Source organism: Mustela nivalis, assembly GCF_964662115.1.
Source record: "Mustela nivalis genome assembly, chromosome: 8".
NCBI lineage: Eukaryota > Metazoa > Chordata > Mammalia > Carnivora > Mustelidae > Mustela > Mustela nivalis.
In genome coordinates, this window is record NC_139027.1 from 133,105,502 (window position 1) to 133,123,952 (window position 18,451).

Here is an 18,451-nt window from a genome sequence, read left to right on the forward strand (position 1 = left end):
TCTGGATATTAACCTATCAAATACATGATTTGCAAGTATTTTCTCCCATTCCTCAGGGATGACTTACGACTCTGTTGATTTTTCCCTCTGCTGCACAGAAGTTTTTAATTTTGACATCGTCTGATTTATCTACTTCTTTCTTGTGGGGGGGTCTGTGCTTCGGGAAGTCAAATACTGTATCCTTTTAAATGGCCATGGAGCTGTCCATGGGGAGTGTGGCTGTCTCAGAATTGGATCTATCAGCAAATCCTGAAGGTTCTCCTTTCAGAAAAAGATTCAGAACCTGACCCCTTCTCTCACCACCTCCACAGCCACCCTGCTGGGGGAGTGTCCCATCAGCTGTTTGCATGGACTGGGGTTACCTCCTCCTTGGGCTCCCCGCTTCGGCCTTGACTGCTAGTAGCGACCACCCCCTACTTCCCACTTGCAGCCAGAGGGATTCTGTTAGAACCCACGTCAGATCCTGTTCCTCTTCTGTTCAGAACTCTCCATGGCTCCCAGCTAGCCTGGAGTAAAAGCCGAAGTCTGTTTAGTGCCCCACAAAACCCTGTGTGATATGGCCCTCACTATTTCTTTCTTCCTTTAAAAAAAATTATTTATTTATTTGAGAGAGAGAGGGGCTACAAGCAGGGGGAGGGGCAGAGAGAGAGGGACAAGCAGACTCCCTGCTGAGCGGGGAGTCCGATGCTGGACTTCACCCCAGGATCCAAGATGACCTGAGCTGAAGTCAGACGCTTAACGGACTGAGCCACCCAGGCACCCCTGGCCCCCACTATTTCTGAAATAATTTCTTCCTACTGTCCATCTTCTTCACCTACAGCAACTGCATGGGCCAGGCAGGCTCTGACATTAGGGCCTTTGCACGTGCTGTTCTCCCTGCGGGGCCCACCCTCCCCACAGCTATCTGTGTTCATGTTTTTGCTCCAATGTCACCTCAGGGAGGCCTCCCCCGACTTCCCTAATGTAAAATTAAAATCCACCCCCCCCATTCCCTTCCTTTGCTGTATTTTTCTCCAGGGTGTTTACCAGGATCTAACACAATGTATCTGTTACTCATTGACCTTGTTTGTCTTCTCCAAGGGGAATGTCAACACCATGAAAATAGGAATCGCTCTGTCTCATTCTAGGGCACAAGCCACTGTAGGTGCCAAAAAATATATGATGAATGACTAAGTGAAAATGAGCACTTTTTGTCTGTAGACATTGGTCCGTTGGACATTTTAATTTCTTGCAGGAGCCTGCTCCTGTCCTGTGGCTATCTGTCCTAGCCACAGTGCCGACTTCTGTATCCCAAAGCCACAAGATTGACTTAAATCACTCCTGCATTCCCAGATCCTGCCACATGGTGGCAGCATACACACAGACAAGTTTCACCAGCTGGCCTTGAGCGTCTCCCCGGACTCCAAAACTCTGGGTCCCGGGATATTTGGTTTGACAGCCCTCAGGGATCTAATTTCAGCCCCAATTGGTAAATGGGGAAAGTGGACTTTAAAGAGGAGGTATCGTGGGGGAAAGTCTTGGAATCAGGGGTCTGGCTCTTTTACTGGTTCCCTGTGATCTTGGGGAAGGTCTGAACCCTTTCTGGACCTGTTTCCCATCAGCCTACTTTGTGAGGCTTCCAGGACTGACTGGGGTCAGGCCCTCTGAGGGGCTGAGGAGATGCACTCCCATGTGTCATGGTGGCCCAGTGGGAGGGGCAACTGCTGGCTCAGAAGGCCCAAGACAGGGGGATAGTATCACCCCACTCTACAGACCAGGGACTGAGGTCAAGAGGACATACTGGAGTGTCCCCAGCCAGGAGGGTACAGAACAGGAACCAAAGTTCACCTCCTGCAAGCCCTCCATTCCAGATCCACTAGAGACCATCTCTGATGGTTCCTTTTTCAGACTTATGTTTTTACCCGCGGGCTGATTTCTACCCCCTGCGAACACCTTTAACCATTCTCCATCAAGGGAGCGACACTGGGACTCCCTTTGGGCAAGTTGCCTTGGTTTTCTCCTCCTGAAAATGGGGCCGAGGAGAAGCTGCAGAGGCTGGGAGAAGGGATTTTGAAAGCAGTTTGGGGGCAGAGGAGGGTGTATCCGGGTAGGAAAGATCCTGTTCCTCCACAGCCCCCGCCTGGTTCCTGCCCACACTTGCAGCCACATAGGCCCAGCCCACGGGTTCTGGTTTTAAAAGAGAAGCTGAAAATTGGAATTTTGATGTGAAGTCTCCTGATTTTTAAATGTTAGCAATAAATTCATTAGAAAAAAAAAACACACACAATAAAGCAAAATGCCAGAGAGTCACGCTGAACATGTTTCTAGGTTGGATTTGACTCCTGGCTCCCCATTTGAGACCTTCTCCCATCCCAGGCTCCTACAGACACGTAGGTGGGGTGGTAGCTGGGAGAGGGCATTGTGGGTGGTGTCAGGTGGAACCTGGCTTCTGGCCTGTCCCTGGCACAGGGACACGGGGCGTGCTGGTGGCCCCTGGGCCCTAGGGGTTCCGTGCCCATCAGACCCTCCTTGGAGGGGAGGCTGAGTGTTCACGGTGCGGCAGCGGGCAGGGCCTGTTGAGCAATGAGGTTTATAAACACAAGGCCTTATGTCACCTGAACACACAGCTTCTGTGCCCGCACCGGGGGTGGCACTGCGGTGGCCATGGACTTCTCCGTCAGGCCAGAGTAGGGAATCTGGAGCAGGGAAGGGCGGGCAGCAAAAAGGCTCAGTGTCTGGTGGGTGAAGTCCATCCTGGAGGCCAGCCAAACAAGACCCTGGTGGGGTGAGTCTGGTTCTTGGGGGCCAGTCACCAGGATTGGGTTGCCCCTCCACTCACTGTGTGACCCCGGGGTGGCCTCCTCTGGGTCTCACTTCTTTCACTCAGAAAATGGGGTTGACATCCCCAGACCCATTATGATTTATTATAAATCCAAAGGGGGAAGGTGAGTCTGGAAAGGTTTTAGTCCTTTCCCCCCCTTAAATGTGATGTCGGCCTCAGTTTCCTCATTTGTAAAGTGGAGGTAACAGGACCTGCTTCCTGTAAGTTTTCAAGAGGGTTAAATGAGTTAATACAAGCAGAGAGCTTAAAATGTGGATCAGAGAGGGTGGAAGATGCTTGAAGACACAGAGCAAATCCTCTAATGAGCTTCAGAACCCCTGATCTCACTGCAGTCTCCCCGGAACCCTGATAGGGGTGTGTGTGTGTGTGTGTGTGTTGGGGGGGGCTGCTGAGGCCCAGAGAGGGAAACCATCTTGCCCGAGGTTACACAGCCCAGCACATGGGCTTTCTCCGCTTCCTCATACATTGAGTATTTTTCCTGTGTCAGGCACTGTTCTAGGCATGGGGCACATCAATGAACTAAACAAAAATACCTGCCCTAATGGGGATGGCATGGGGAGGGGACAGTGGGGACAGAAAGCCACATGCATAAGGGAGACAATTTTGATTGTAAAGAGAATACAGGAAAGTGAAAGAAGCCACTGAGGGTCTGACTTTCGGTGGGAAGGGCTTCTTGGAGGTAACCTTTGGGCTGAACCCTGAGGAGTTATCTTGGGCAGAGCTAGGGGAACAGTGTTCTTGGTCCAGAGGGAACAGCAGATGCAATCACCACTGGTAAATTTTGGTCATGCCCAGGCAAGGAGGTCCAGTATTCACAGGCCAGCCCTCATGGAATGGGCAGGTTTTGGCGGGGGCGGAGACTGAGGTAGACTGGACAAGTAGGATAATGGTAGCTGGTGACAGGTTGGGAAGGAAATTCACTTGCAGGTGGGGCCAGGAGGGCCTCTTGGAGGTGGTGTGAGCGTCCCACTTTGCTGAACTCTGAGCGTCCCACTTTGCTGCTTGGAAGGCCTGGCTGAGTAGCCCTGGGGCCTCAGATCCCTCCCTGTCCCAGAGGCTGCTGGGAAGGCCCCGAAAGCCAGCGGGCACGGTCAGTGTTTCATCCTGTTCTTCCCTGCTCCCCCCACCCCCCAAGGGCGCTTGGAGATGTCATTTCTCCAGCTCTCTGGGGCGGAGGTCACCCCAGCTCAGCAGATAACACTGAAGGTTGAGCAATGCCTGCCCGCCCGCCAGGGCCAGGGCTGGGGTCAGTGGGCCGGGGGTTATCCCCAGGCAGGCTGGGAGCTCCTGCCTGGGCGGCCTGGGCTGGGAGTGGCAGAGGGGTGGGCCCAGGGAGCTGCCCAAATGGCCTAGGAATGGGGCTGAGCCCATGCAGCCCCCTGTTCCAATCCAGGATGGGCCCCGGCCTGTCTTCCCTTCTGTGTAGCAGGAGTAGCAGAAGCATCCTCCCGCCAGGGTGGAAAAGTGGACCCTGGGGCCAGGCCCACCCTCAGTACAAAGTGGGGACTTGGTAACAAAGGGGAAAATCCCTTCTCTCTCCTACATGGCTCTCGGTGGGGTCTGGCTTGACACCCCCACCCCAGCCTCAGGAGTAAATTTTTCTCAGGTTGGCAAATAGGTCCTTAGGGTGCCCTGACAAGAGCTCTGGAGACTAGGGGGGGCGGGCAACGAGGCCCTGTGACCCTGAGTGTCTTAGTAGCCCCCCACCAGGGCTGCTTCTTACCCTGTGTGTGTGGGGGGCGGTGGCTTCTTTCTGATGTGCCTCCCAGAGTGGACTTAAAAATGAAGCCTTATGTTTGGGAACCTGTGGCGTAGACAGTAACACAGTTAAATAACCGTAACGGCACCTTCATGGACGGAGCTTGGAGAAGCGAAGCGACTCGCCCAAGGTCACATCGTGTGGCAGATTCTAGCACCCCCGCCCCCTTCCACCTCCTGGGCCCGGGTCAGGGTCGGGTGGGGCCAGAGAAGACCCAGGTGTGGTCTAAGGAAGAGGGCGGGTCCGATGGGCGGGGCTAGGGGAGGGGCGCAGTCGCGGCAGCAGAGACCCGGGTGGAGTGCTCCCGTGAACAGCCCATCATGCCCCCCGACCAGGGTCCTTGTATTGGATGTGGCTTTAGGAGGGGAGTCTCCACCGGCGTGGAATCCCCTCCTTCCGAGAGCTGGGGATGGGGGCAAGTTTGGGGGCGTGGCCACGCCCGGGGTCACCTCTCCAGGAGCCAGAGCTGGGGGGCGGGGGGGGCTGGGGTCTCCGCGATCCCGCGCGCTAGCGTCTCCTCCGTGGGGCGTCCGGACTGGGCGCCGCGGATCCTGAAGCCACGGCCTCCTCCAGCAGGGGGCGGGCAGCGGCCGTGTTTTGGGTGGGGGAAGGCGATCGCGTTGCCCCCTCCACGGATTCCTCCCCCTTCCAGTACAGCCTCCAGCCCAGAGGGGGCGGTCCGGGGGCGGGGTCGCGCCTCCCCCTTTCGCTCCCAATCCCGCGGCGGCTGGGTGGGGGTGGGCAGGGGGCGTAAGGCCGCCCCCCGGGGCCCACCGACCCCCGAAGGCGCACTCCTGCTCTCGGGTCTGACCGCCGACGCCCAGCCGACGCCCTCCCGGGGGTCTCGGGCTGCCACACCGCGTCCCGGCGGCGGCGGGAGGGGCCGGGGAGGCTGCCAGCGTGACGCAGCCGTTGCCATGGGCCGCCTTTATAAATAACCGGGCTCAGGAGAAACTTTAGCGAGTCAGAGCCGCGCACGGGACCGGGAAGAGGACCCACGCGAGGGTCCAGCCGTCAGCCCCCGCACTAGTAGCGGCCACCCCGGCGGCAGCAGCAGCAAGCAGCGACACAGCAGCGACAGTTCGGAGCCAGGAGGCCGCGCCACCTGCGGGCCGGCCGGAGCGGGCAGCCCCAGGCCCCCTCCCCGGGCACCCGCGTTCATGCAACGCCTGGTGGCCTGGGACCCAGCATGTCTGCCCCTGCCGCCGCCGCCTGCCTTTAAATCCATGGAAGTGGCCAACTTCTACTACGAGGCGGACTGCTTGGCTGCTGCGTACGCCGGCAAGGCGGCCCCCGCGGCGCCCCCCGCGGCCAGACCCGGGCCGCGCCCCCCCGCCGGCGAGCTGGGTAGCATCGGCGACCACGAGCGCGCCATCGACTTCAGCCCGTACCTGGAGCCGCTGGGCGCGCCGCAGGCCCCGGCGCCGGCCACAGCCACGGACACCTTCGAGGCGGCTCCGCCCGCGCCCGCCCCCGCGCCCGCCTCCTCCGGGCAGCACCACGACTTCCTCTCCGACCTCTTCTCCGACGACTACGGGGGCAAGAACTGCAAGAAGGCATCCGAGTACGGCTACGTGAGCCTGGGGCGCTTGGGGGCCGCCAAGGGCGCACTGCACCCCGGCTGCTTCGCGCCCCTGCACCCGCCGCCCCCGCCGCCGCCGCCGCAGCCCGCCGAGCTCAAGGCGGAGCCGGGCTTCGAGCCCGCGGACTGCAAGCGGAAGGAGGAGGCCGGAGCGCCGGGCGGCGGTGCCGCAGGCATGGCGGCTGGCTTCCCGTACGCGCTGCGCGCCTACCTCGGCTACCAGGCGGTGCCGAGCGGCAGCAGCGGGAGCCTGTCCACGTCCTCGTCGTCCAGCCCGCCCGGCACGCCGAGCCCCGCCGACGCCAAGGCGCCCCCGGCCGCCTGCTATGCGGGGGCGGCGCCCGCGCCCTCGCAGGTCAAGAGCAAGGCCAAGAAGACAGTGGACAAGCACAGCGACGAGTACAAGATCCGGCGCGAGCGCAACAACATCGCGGTGCGCAAGAGCCGCGACAAGGCCAAGATGCGCAACCTGGAGACGCAGCACAAGGTCCTGGAGCTCACGGCCGAGAACGAGCGGCTCCAGAAGAAGGTGGAGCAGCTGTCGCGCGAGCTCAGCACCCTGCGGAACTTGTTCAAGCAGCTGCCCGAGCCCCTGCTCGCCTCCTCCGGCCACTGCTAGCGCGGCCCCCGCGCGCGTCCCCCTGCCGGCCGGCCTCCGCGCTGCCGGGCGCGCCGCGGCCGCGGAGACTCCGGGAAGCGCCCGCGCTCCCGCCCCCGCCCCTGGTGGCGCCGGCAAAACTTTGGCACTGGGGCACTTGGCAGCGCGGGGAGCTCGTCGGTAATTTTAATATTTTATTATATATATATCTATATTTTTGTCCAAACCAACCGCACATGCAGATGGGGCGCCCGCCCGTGTTGTTATTTAAAGAAGAAATGTCTATGTGTACAGATGAATGATAAACTCTCTGCCTCTCCCCCTGCCTCCTCTCCAGGCGCCGGCGGGCGGGCCGGTTTCGAAGTTGATGCAATCGGTTTAAACATGGCTGAACGCGTGTGTACACGGGACTGACGCAACCCACGTGTAACTGTCACCGGGCCCTGAGTAATCGCTCAAAGATGTTCCTACGGGGTTGTTGATGTTGTGTTGTTGTTGTTGTTGTTGTTGTTTTTTTGGTCTTTTTTTTTTTTGTATTATAAAAAATAATCTATTTCTATGAGAAAAGAGGCGTCTGTATATTTGGGAATCTTTTCCGTTTCAAGCATTAAGAACACTTTAATAAACTTTTTTTTTTTTTTTTTTTTTTTTAAAAGAATGGTTAAAGGCCTTTTGGGGGCAGTAGTTGGCTTTTGATTTTTTTTTTTCTTTATTTTTGGTTTCTATGATTTTATATTTGCTTTCCTGGTGTGTGTGTGGGGGAGGTTCTTGTGTGTTGGGGGGGGTCCTGTTAATTTTGGCGTTTTTGGTGGTTGGGTGGGGGTGTTACAGCTGTTTCTTTTTCCTCCCCTCCTCTGCTACTCCCTCCACAGGCTGTGCTTGGAGATGGGGGTGCCAGGCTTGTGGGGGGAGGCAGAGGAGTGCTGGGTCAGCCTCTCAGAGTGACTCAGCCTTCTTGGGTGCTGAGGAGGAGTGACTGGGAACCCTGCTTGGGGAGAGGTCTAGGACCGCCCGCTGGTCCTGAGTGCCAGCCTTGGGTTCGGGGGGGTCTCTGTGACCTCTCTACAGTGTTTGGGGATCGGGCCAGCAGGCCACATTATGTAGGAGAAGAGGGTCATGGTCCTGTTGAGCCCAAGTTGGGGCAGATTCTTTTTGGTGAGTGTAGTTGGGCGGGCTGTTTAAAAAATACTTTGTGTGTGTATATATTTATTTTAAGAGGAGCCTGGGTGTGTGGGCGAGCTTGTGTTTGTGTGTCCCTGGCCTGCCGGAGGGGAGAAGCTGGGCCAGGTGGAGGGAGGTGGGGGAAGGGTTCCTTCACTTCCATTCCTCTTCCTTGGGGCAGGAGGTTTACCAGCTTGCCTTCTTTGCCCAGGTGTGGACACCAAGTTCCAGCCTTACGTGCTTGCTCATGGTGGCTGAGCCCGGTTTGAACCTGGGACCATTGTCTCTGATTCCCTGGGACAGAAGGGACCTCTGGCGAGTCTTCTGCTTCTCTGCCCCCTGATACCCTCCCACCCCTCTGCACTGCACCCCCATGGCCCTTCCAGCCCTGGACAGCGCTCCTGAGAGCTGAGGATGGACACGGAGGGCTTAGTGTGGGTACACGTTCGGCATCCCGCCGGGCCTGGCACACAGGAGGTATTATGTAAGCGTTTACTCTTGTTATTATTTTTTGCTGGGAGGTTCCTGGCATTTGGCAACCAGTCTCCAGTGCAGCGAGAGTGTGGTGAGTGCCTACCAGGGGTCGGGTGTCCAGTAAGTCCTGGACCTAATGCATTGCATGTAAGCCTCCCAACAACCTTGGCACAGGTGGGTATGATAGTGAGGCCAGTTTTTAGAGCCATGGAGCAGACTTCTGTCACATCCCTAAGGGTACGAAGATGGTTTGGGGTTCCCCTGTCCTAGGAATTCAGGAGTGGGGTCAGATGGGCGCTTCAGAGAGTGGTTTGCCAAGGGCTTGGGGCAGCCTGGGGTCAAGAAACAGCTGCTGGTATGGTGGTTTTAGAAGAGGACATGCTTTTCCCTCCTTTTCCCTCTGGGGGCCTGGATGTGCTTTTGCTGTGGGAGCCTCGAATAAGGGAGGCAGAGAAAAGCAGCTCCTACAGTCAAGGAGCTGAGGGGCTAGGCAAACTCCACCCCCCTAACCCCAACCTTTTGTTTGTGGCACGGGGGCTGGACGGGCACTGGGCACAGAAAATCTCACTTTGGTCCTGGGCCTCCATTGTCCCTCCCACTCCACAGCAGGTCTCCGCTCTGTCCTGGCTGGCCGGGTGACTGATTATATCCCTGGGCCCGCCAAGTACCAGCAGCAGCACCTGGGCTCGAGGGCAAAGGCTGGGAGCCTGATGCCAGGGAAGGAGGGGGCTCAGTCCTGCTGGTCATGATTCAGAAATGCACCTTCCCCATCCCACTCTCCTCTTGATCACTGAGAGTTGGCTGGTGGCTGCTGCTCCGAGGTGAGAGGGGAGCCACCCAGCCACATGGGGACCCCAGGCTTCCTTCTCCTGAGCACTGTCTTGGAGCCCTTTCCACGCTCACATCTGGATATAATCTCCGGAAACACTCCAGCGAAGGTGTAATACCCATTTGATAAAAGTAAACTGCGGCCCACAGAAGTGGGGTTAGTGCTCAAGGAATGGGGTGAAGCCAGTTACAGAGTTGGGTCTGACCCCTAGGTCTCTGGGGAAAGCTTGGCGTCCAGAGCCTCTTGTGATCCTAGCCCCTTTCCCCAGTCCTGGGCCCTGTCTGATGACTCCTTGCCTGGCCCCAAGTTCAGGTACCCCCAATGCCAGAGTTAAGTGACTTGCAAAAAGTTTCACAATTTGGAAGCAAAAGACAAGGGATTTGACCCTGAGCCCATCTGAAGAAGGTTGGGAAAAAGTAAGCAGGTTGAGGGCTCTGCTGATGGTCTGGGTGGCCTGGTGCAGGAGTGCTGTGGACAGAGCTGTGCCCAAAGGACTCTGGGAGATGTCATAGGTGAGGAACAGCCACTTCATGGATCACAAGGCTAAAAGGACTAAAGGCTTGCAGGGAGGAGGGAGGAAGCCATTCACAAGTCAGAAAACAAGGGAGTAGGCTGGGGAAAGTGGGGACAGGAGGCCAGAGACGAGCCTCGAGGAATAGTAACAACAGCGTGTGTGAGTTCGGTGCTTATGATGGGGAAAGTGCCCCTCCAAGGCCTTGGCTCAGATGGACTTGCTGGATCCTTCTGTCTGCCCAAGAAGGCTGATCATGTTAACCACAGACCCATTTAGTGGGGTTGACCACTGAGACTAGCTGGGAGCCCCAACCAGTGTTTGCTTAGGACAGGAGAGTTGACGAAACACATTCATACTTCCCAATCCTAGGCAGTTGTCCCACAGCCTGGTGATTTCACCAGGGAGAAAAGTGGGTGTCCAGAGTGAAAGCCGGAGACACTGGCGGCTGCTTGCCCGTTGAATTACCCCGGCTGCCTCTTGGAGGCTGTGGCTTTGGTGATGGGCATTTTCCTGCCAAGCAGACAGGCTCAGAGAAGGGAAGGGACCTGTCCAAGGTGGCACAACTGAGAATGTGTGAGTTGGGGTAGGAAGGAGAAGGGAGTCTCCCCCGTGGAAACACTTAAAGGTGTCCTCCTCCCCCGGAGTCCCTGGGACCATTTTGTCTTTGTTTCTGAGATAATTATCTGTCCAGTTACTTTTTCCATTTATTTGGTGAGCATTTGCTCAGCACCTTTCGAGTGCCAGGCCCAATGCTTGGGGCTGGGGACAGGGTGACCAAGACAGAGGTGATGGTTTAGGGGGAGAGGCTGACACTAAGTGTCCACTAACTAGAACAAAGTAATGACAGGTGGGGACAAGGGCTCTCAAGGAAGGAAAGTGGGGCAGGGAGTGGCTGGGAGGTCCAGGAAGGCCTCACAGGAGGCGGCATTCGAGCAGACATCTGAGCCAGGTGAGGTGTGAGGGGGACGGGCCTTGGTTTATTGGGCATGCGCATGCTGTGCTGGGTGCTACGGTGTTTTATACGGCTTTTAGTTCTACAGTAACCCAATGACTTAAGAGCTGTTTATCATTCCTCTTCCTCAGTTGGGGAAACCAAGGCACAGATAGACGAAGTCACTGTCCCAACAGCTGATGAGTGACTTGTGTGACAATTGAATTCACGTCTTACCTTTGAACCTGAGAATCCTTCTCTTCCTGTCTCTGCCTGTGGCCCCAGATTTGTCATTTGCTCCGTTTTCCTGTCCTGCCCCCTCCCCCATCCTTTCCTGGCCTTCTAGGTGACCCCTGAGGGAGTCCCAGCAGTCCCAGCTGTCCATTTGGCTGCCCCTCCTTGAGGGTGTCCAACCTTGTGTTGGCTGTGGCCATGGGCAGGGGAGTGAGGGAGGTGGGTGCTGGGGAGACTGGAGCTTCCGGGGTCCCCACCTGTCAGGGTTCGAGCCCCTCCTGGGTATCCTCAAGGCCAAGGTAGGGGGGGAACCTGAGGCCCTGAGAGGGGACATTACCTGCCCAGAAAACAGAATGGATATTAGAATCTGTACCTGTGTGAGCCCCAAGCTTAGCCATCACTGCACTCTGGGGGTACAGATGGGCGAACCTCGATTTTACAGCCTTTGAGGGTTAAGATGCTCGGGCCAAAAAAAAAAAAAGTTCTGAGCTTTGTCCCTTACTTGCTGGATGACTCTGGGCAAGATGCTTGACCTCCTTGGACCTGGGTGTATAGTCACGTACTTAGTCAGTCAAGCAAGCACCTACTGTGGGCTGGGACAGTCTCTGGGCTCCCGGAGTTGACACTCTGCTGCGGGAGAAAGAAGAAAATGAAGGCGCAGGGGAGTGGTAGATGGGACAGGGGGTGGGTGTTGAGAGAGCATTCCAGGCAGAGGAGGAGCAAATGAGGTAGGACAGAGCTCAGTGTGCTGGGAAAGAGCGAGGAGCCGGCCTAGGGTTTGAGGGAGCCAGGGGCGACATGGAGAGAGGAGAACCGTGGGGTGGGGGTGGGGTCCCTCACACAGAGCCGTGGAGGCCAGCATGAGGCTGACGGAGGTTGTTTGGAGGAGGAAGGAGTGGGTGTCCCTGGCAGGGGCTGGCACCTGGAAAGCCCTTGGCAAGTTTGTTGATGGGACGGAACAGGCCCGTCGGCCTCAGAAGGAGGCAAAGTGCAGTGGGTGAAGGGCACAGGAGGCCTCCCGCCTGGGGCCCGGGAGATCTCATGGGTGAGCAGCCTCTGACCCAGGGCCTGGAGCCACAGTGAGCTGTTCACCAGGCAGGAATGAGGGGAAGGCCATGCCAGGAAGGGGTACCGGAGGAGCAAAGGCGGGAAGCCAAGAGGGGGAGAGTTCTTGGGCAGCTCTGACTGCAGAGGAGAGAGCACGGGGAGGGGGGCGGGGGGCAGAGGGGAAGAAGGCCAGGCTGGAGAGGGAAGTGGGGCCTGGTCTCCCTGAGGCCTCCAGGGTGGGAGTCTTGGGGGGGTATGCAGGAGGCTGGACCCCAGGAGAGGTGTTTTCCTTTTTCTCTGATTTCCCAAGCAATGCACGATCCTGGTGGGAGGGTTGGACAAGGCAGGGCATCAATAAAAGGAGGAGATGGAAAGTGCCCATCATTCCGCTACTGGGAAATAAACCCCATTAACACTCGCTGTGTGGCCTTGGACAAGTCACTTTACCTCTCTGGCCTTGGTTTCCGTGTTCGTAAAATGGAACGGTAGCACCTGTCTCGTAAGGTCGTTGTGAGGAATTCACACGTGAATCCATCAACGTGTTCAGAGCCGTGTGAGCTTGCGGTGAGCGTCAGCCATCACGGTCATTATTAACAATCTCATGACCGTTTGGGTGGGTGAAGAGCTCTGGCGCTGGGATTGGGCTCCCTGCTTTCTAGTTCTGAAACCCCCACTTCCTGGCTGTGTGATTCAGGGCAAGTGACGGCATCTTGGTGTCCCTCCGTTCTCCCTCTCTGTGCTAAGAAGATAATGAAGTTCCTCATGGTGTTCTGGAGAGATCTGACAGGTAAATCCATGCAGGGCAATGGTAGCGTGAGTTCTGTTTGCAGTTCTTTCTTTCCAGAATTCTTACTTCATGTGTATTTTTTTCTTCATCGTTGCCTATTGGATAGTTGCTCCCTCCTTCTTCCTTAGCAGTGGGACCCTCTAGTGTTGGGGGCAGGTAAGAGACTACATTTCCCAGATCGTCTTGCAGCAAGGGATGACTAATGAGTATAAACAGAAGTTGTAGGTGAGGTTTCCAGGAAAGCTCTGGGGGTGGGGGGGTTGCTGATTCAGCTATGAGGTACAGTTCCTTTTGCCTCCTTCCTCTGCACCCTTTCCAAGCCCCCACCCCCCATTTCTTCCTACTTTCTGCCTGGAGCTCAGATACGATGGCTGGAGCTTCAGGGGCCTCCTTGAACCCTGTGGCAAACGTGGAAGCATGGAAGCCACCTACTAGGGGTGATGAATCTGGAAGATAAATAGCACTTGGGTTCCTGATGGTAGTGCAGTAGCCACAGTGGTCTTTGCCTGCCTTGCTCTGGACTTACTTATATGATATAAAAAATAAAAATAAAAACAATCTTACAGAGGTCTCTGTCATTTTGGCTCCGTGTCACTGGCAGCTGAAGCTATTTCTTTTCTTTCTTTTTTTTTTTTTTTTAAAGATTTTATTTATTTCTTTAACAGATAGAGATCACAAGTAGGCAGAGAGGCAGGAAGAGAGAGAGGAAGGGAAGCAGGCCCCCTGCTGAGCAGAGAGCCCCATGCGGGACTCTATCCCAGGACCCTGAGATCATGACCTGAGCGGAAGGCAGCGGCTTAACCCACTGAGCCACCCAGGTGCCCAGCTGAAGCTATTTCTAACTGACACATTTGTCCGAGTGGAATCAACCTGTGTGGAATGGACAAGACTCTCTTTTGCTGAGCCCAGCAAGGTCGAATCCTGGCCCCGTACCCTTGACACGCAAACCATGAAGGAGGTCCTCAGTTTGGAAGCAGAGAGGGTCAGTCCCTGCTGCACAGCTCACAGAGCATGGGGAGGCGGCACCAGGATCCGACACCCCGCACCACCCGGAATAACCCCTCCGCCTCGTGCTGCCGCTGCCACCACCTGCTCCAGCGAGCCCGTAGCCTGCCAGGCCTGGGAGGCACCTTTGCTAGCCTGTCTGGGGCCAGCACAGCTGGGATCTCTATGGGGTGAGTCTGGAGGCCAGGGAGCCAGGCTGGGGGAGCTTTTATTTTTATAGCTGTCACCAGATCCCTCCCTCGCAGGCCCTAGCCCTGGAGCCCTGGCGAGGACGGAGGAGGTGAGGGAGGAGGAAGGCTCCTCAGGGAAACTGGAAGGTGTGGATCAGTAGGCCCTGGAAGAGAGAACAATGGGGCAGGAGTCGGGACGGCCCGGACTGCCTGACTCAAGCCAGATCTCAGACCTCATGCTGAAACAGGGCTGGTCACCGAGCGCACCTTGCTCGTGCTCCTGGGGGCTGGTGAGGGACATACAGATAATGGGGACCCTTTTCTTTCTTTAGTTTTGAAAGTCAAGTGTAGAGCATTAGCTAACCCCTCCTTTTGGTTCTGAAGATGCTACCAGTCCTTGCAAAGCCCACATCACACTTTTGTTTTATCTCCCCCTTTCATTTCAGCTCCCCACATCCACCCCCCCACCCACTTCTCACGCACCCCCCCGCCCCGGGGGTTGATATCTGTCCTTATATACGTGCGTCTTACTGTTTCACGTCTCTTTGCTGAAATACGCACACACAGGAAAGAGCACACGGCATAGGCAGATGGCTCAGTGGTTTTTCCCTGCGTAGACCCACCAGCATGCAGATCAAGAGACAGGCCATTCCAGCAGCACAGAAACCGCTTCTAGTACTTGTATCTCTTCTAGTTACAGCCTCGCCCATCACCCTAAGTGGAGAAAGGAGAAATCCTTATCCTGATTTCTAACAGCAAACATTAGTCTTGCCTGTTTGTTTTTTAGAGAGGAAGAGAGAGAGGGATAGAGGGAGGAGCAGAGAGAGAATCTTAAGCAGACTCCACACCCAGCACAGAGCCAGGCACGAGGCTCCATCCCACACCCCTGAGATCATGACCGGAGCCAAAATCAAGTCAGACACTTAACTGACTAAGGTACCCAGGCATCCCCAGTTTGCCTGTTTCTACACTTTATATAGATGGATACACAGGGTATGCATTCATTTGTGTCTGATTTTTTAAAAAAGATTTTATTTATTTATTTGACAGATAGAGATCACAAGTAGTCACAGAGGCAGGCAGAGAGAGAGGAAGGGAAGCAGGCTCCCTGCTGAGCAGAGAGCCCGATGTAGGGCTTGATCCCAGGACCCTGGGATCATGACCTGAGTCGAAGGCAGAGATTTTAACCCCCTGAGCCACCCAGGCACCCCATGTCTGATTTTTTAAAAAAGATTTTATTTATTTATTTGACAGAGATCACAAGTAGGCAGAGAGGCAGGCAGAGAGGGAGAGAGGGGGAAGCAGGCTCCCCGCTGAGCAGAGAGCCCAATGTGGGCCTCAATCCCAGGACCCTGAGATCATGACCTGAGCCGAAGGCAGAGGCTTTAAAGCACTGCGCCACCCAGGCGCTCTGTTATCTGATTTCTTTTACTCAGTATTGTAACTGTAAGATTAATCCAAATTGCATGTATCAAGGTTTGTTCCTTTTCATTACTGCCTAGAATCCTACTGCATGATGTACCACAACTTGTTTACCCATTTTATTATTGAGAGACACTTAGGTTGTTTCTAGCTTTTGACTCTTTGGAATTGGGCTGTGATGAACATTATAGAATACATGTCCTTTGGTGAACGTAGGTACACATAGTACACAGAGGAAATGGAGTGAGGATGTGAACTCCTATTCATGGTATTTAACCCTAGATCTTCTTTAAAAATTAGTTTTTAAAATTTTTTTGTTAACATATAATGTATTATTAGCCCCAGGGGTACAGGTCTGTGAATTGCCAGTTTACACACTTCACAGCACTCACCATAGCACATACCCTCCCCAATGTCCATAACCCCACCATCCTCTCTCTACCCTCCTCCCCTCGGGAACCCTCAGTTTGTTTTGTGAGATTAAGAGTCTCTTATGGTTTGTCTCCCTCCTGATCCCATCTTGTTTCATTTATTTCTTACCTCCCTTGCCTCTCGACTTCCTCATATCAGGGAGATCATATGATAATTGTCTTTCTCTGATTGACTTATTTCGCTCAGCCTAATACCCTCTAGTTCATCCATGTCATTACAAAAGGCAAGATTACATTTATTTTGATGGCTGTGTAGTATTCCATTGTATGTATGTGTGTGTGTGTGTGTGTGTGTGTGTGTGTGTGTATATATATCTCACATCTTCTTTATCTATTCATCTGTTGATGGACATTTAGGTTCTTTCCATAGTTTGGCTATTGTGGACATTGCTGCTATAAACATTCATAACCCTAGATCTTATTCTTATTTTTTTCAATTTAAACTTTTTTTCTTAGTCTGTTTGGGCGCTATAAGTTTTGAGTGCTATAAACTGAGTGGCTTGGAAACAACAGAATTTTATCTCTCACACTCTGAATGCTGAAAAGTCCAAGATCAGTTGGTGGCAGATACGGTGTCTGGTGAGGACCTGCTTTCTGATTCTTAGATGCTGGGTCCTCTCACGGTAGAAGGGGTGAGAGAGGTCTTTGGGGTACCTTTTATCAGGGCACTAAACCCACTCATGAAATAACCCTCACATTGGGTTATTTCAACATATGAATTTGGAGGATACGAACATTCAGTCTCCAATCCTTTTCGTTTTGAAAAAGATGTCACATATATAGAAATGTTATAAAAACAGTATAAGGAACACCTTTTCCCCTGAATTATTTAAGAAAGAATAGGAGCACTTGGGTGGCTCAGTTAGTTAAGCATCAGACTCCTGATTTTGCCTCAGGTTGTGATCTCAGGGTGGTGAGATCGAGCCCTGCTCCGGGCTCCGTGCTCAGTGGGGAGTCTGCTTGGGATTCTCCCTCTCTCCCTCTGCCCCTCCTCCTATCTCTCCCCCTGCTCCTCCTCCTACCTCTCTTCTCCTAAATAAATAAACAAATAAATAGTTGACCTGTTGCCTTATCACCCCCTAATACTTTGATATATATATATATCCTACAAAGAGGGCCAATTTCTGTATAACCACAGTATAACCATCAGAATCAGGAAATTAACACAGCTCATTACCACCATCTCCTTGAACCCATTTAGCTTTCATCAGCTGCCCTAACTAGGTGTGCTGAAAGGGTCCAGTTCAGAATCACGTGTTGCATTTCGTTGCCGTGTCTCTTTAGTCTCCTTTGATCTAGAACAGCTCCTCAGTCTTTCCTTGACGTTAGTGACCTTGACATTTTTGAGAATGACAGGCCAGCTCGTCTGCGGCATGTTTATCTGTTGTTTCCTCATGATTAGACTCAGGTTATGCCCGAGTCCTCGGCAGGTAAATCACACACTTGGTGCTGTGTTCTTCTCTTCAGCCCGTTATCTGTGCTGTTCACTTTCCCTGCCCCCTCCCCCAGTTTTATTGAAATATAATTGACATATAACATCATATAAGTTTAAGGAGTTCAACATCATGACTTGGTAGATGTATATATTAGGAAATGATCACCAAGGAAGTCTGGTGAACATCCATCACCTCATGTGGTTACAGTTTTTCCCGTCGTGATGACATTGATGATTTCACTTTGATTATTTGACTGAAAGCGCTCTGCCAGTCTTCACAGCTGTAAAATTACTACCCCCCTTTGCAATAGTAAGTGTTTGAAGGGAGGTTGGGAGCCCCTTCTAGCTGGCTTCTGTGCCCTTCTGACATGTCCCCCTCATTCTCTGAGTACTTCCCTATTTTCTGGCATGAGGACCTCTAGGTGCTCCAGCTCAACTCCTGTCCGCCCAGCCCCAGCCCTGGAATCGGCCATTTCTCCAAGGACACCTGGCTCCTTCCGGTGGGGAACGGTCTCGGCACAAAGTGTGCTCATTGCTGCCGGAGTGTCACCGCTCCCTCTCTAAGACTGTGTGCGTGTGTAAGCACACGGACCTACACTTACATTGGTAGCCTTTCTGTATCTGATTATCTGTCTTCTATCATGTACCATCTATTTAGAAAATTAGGAGTTGACACGGATAATTCTGCTTCTTACCCAGCGCCCCAGAGTTTATTCTAATTTTCTCTTTCCGTGTTTGGAACAATCTTTCCCATCAGCGAGAAGAATGTTACCTTTCATTACTCTTAATTTTTATTTACGTATTTATTTTTGAGAGGCAGCGGGAGAGAGACTGAGCGTGAGCACAAGCAGGGGTGGGCGGGGAGAGGCAGGGGGGAGAAGCAGAGTCTCTGCTGGGCAGGGAGCCTGATGCAGGACTCGATCCCAGGACCCTGGGATCATGACCTGAGCTGAAGGTAGACGCTTAACTGACTCAGCCACCCAGGCAAGGCATCCCAGCTTTCATTATTCTTAATGTATATGCTTATCTCATTAATTCCCATATGTTACCTGTTTCCTGTTTCGGCATCACACTCCCTGCTCTGCCCACTCCCACCTGGCCCGGTGGGATGCCCTCCTCCCTCTGCTCTGGCCCCCAAACTGTGCCACGTTTCTTGTGGATGTTCTCAGTTCAACTACCTCATGGAGATTACACATTTTTATTTTAATGTTTTATTCAATTTGAATATATACTCTCTGCTCATTGTCCAAA

General features: G+C 54.1%; 1 protein-coding gene across 1 annotated transcript; it reads left to right on the top strand.

Annotated features, from left to right (window-relative positions):
- Positions 1–5,424: 5,424 nt before the first annotated feature.
- Positions 5,425–7,327, top strand: CEBPB (CCAAT enhancer binding protein beta). The gene has a single exon (XM_082744891.1). It carries the CDS (start codon positions 5,741–5,743, stop codon positions 6,779–6,781), a length of 1,041 nt encoding a protein of 346 aa, XP_082601017.1. The 5' UTR covers positions 5,425–5,740; the 3' UTR covers positions 6,782–7,327.
- Positions 7,328–18,451: the final 11,124 nt, after the last annotated feature.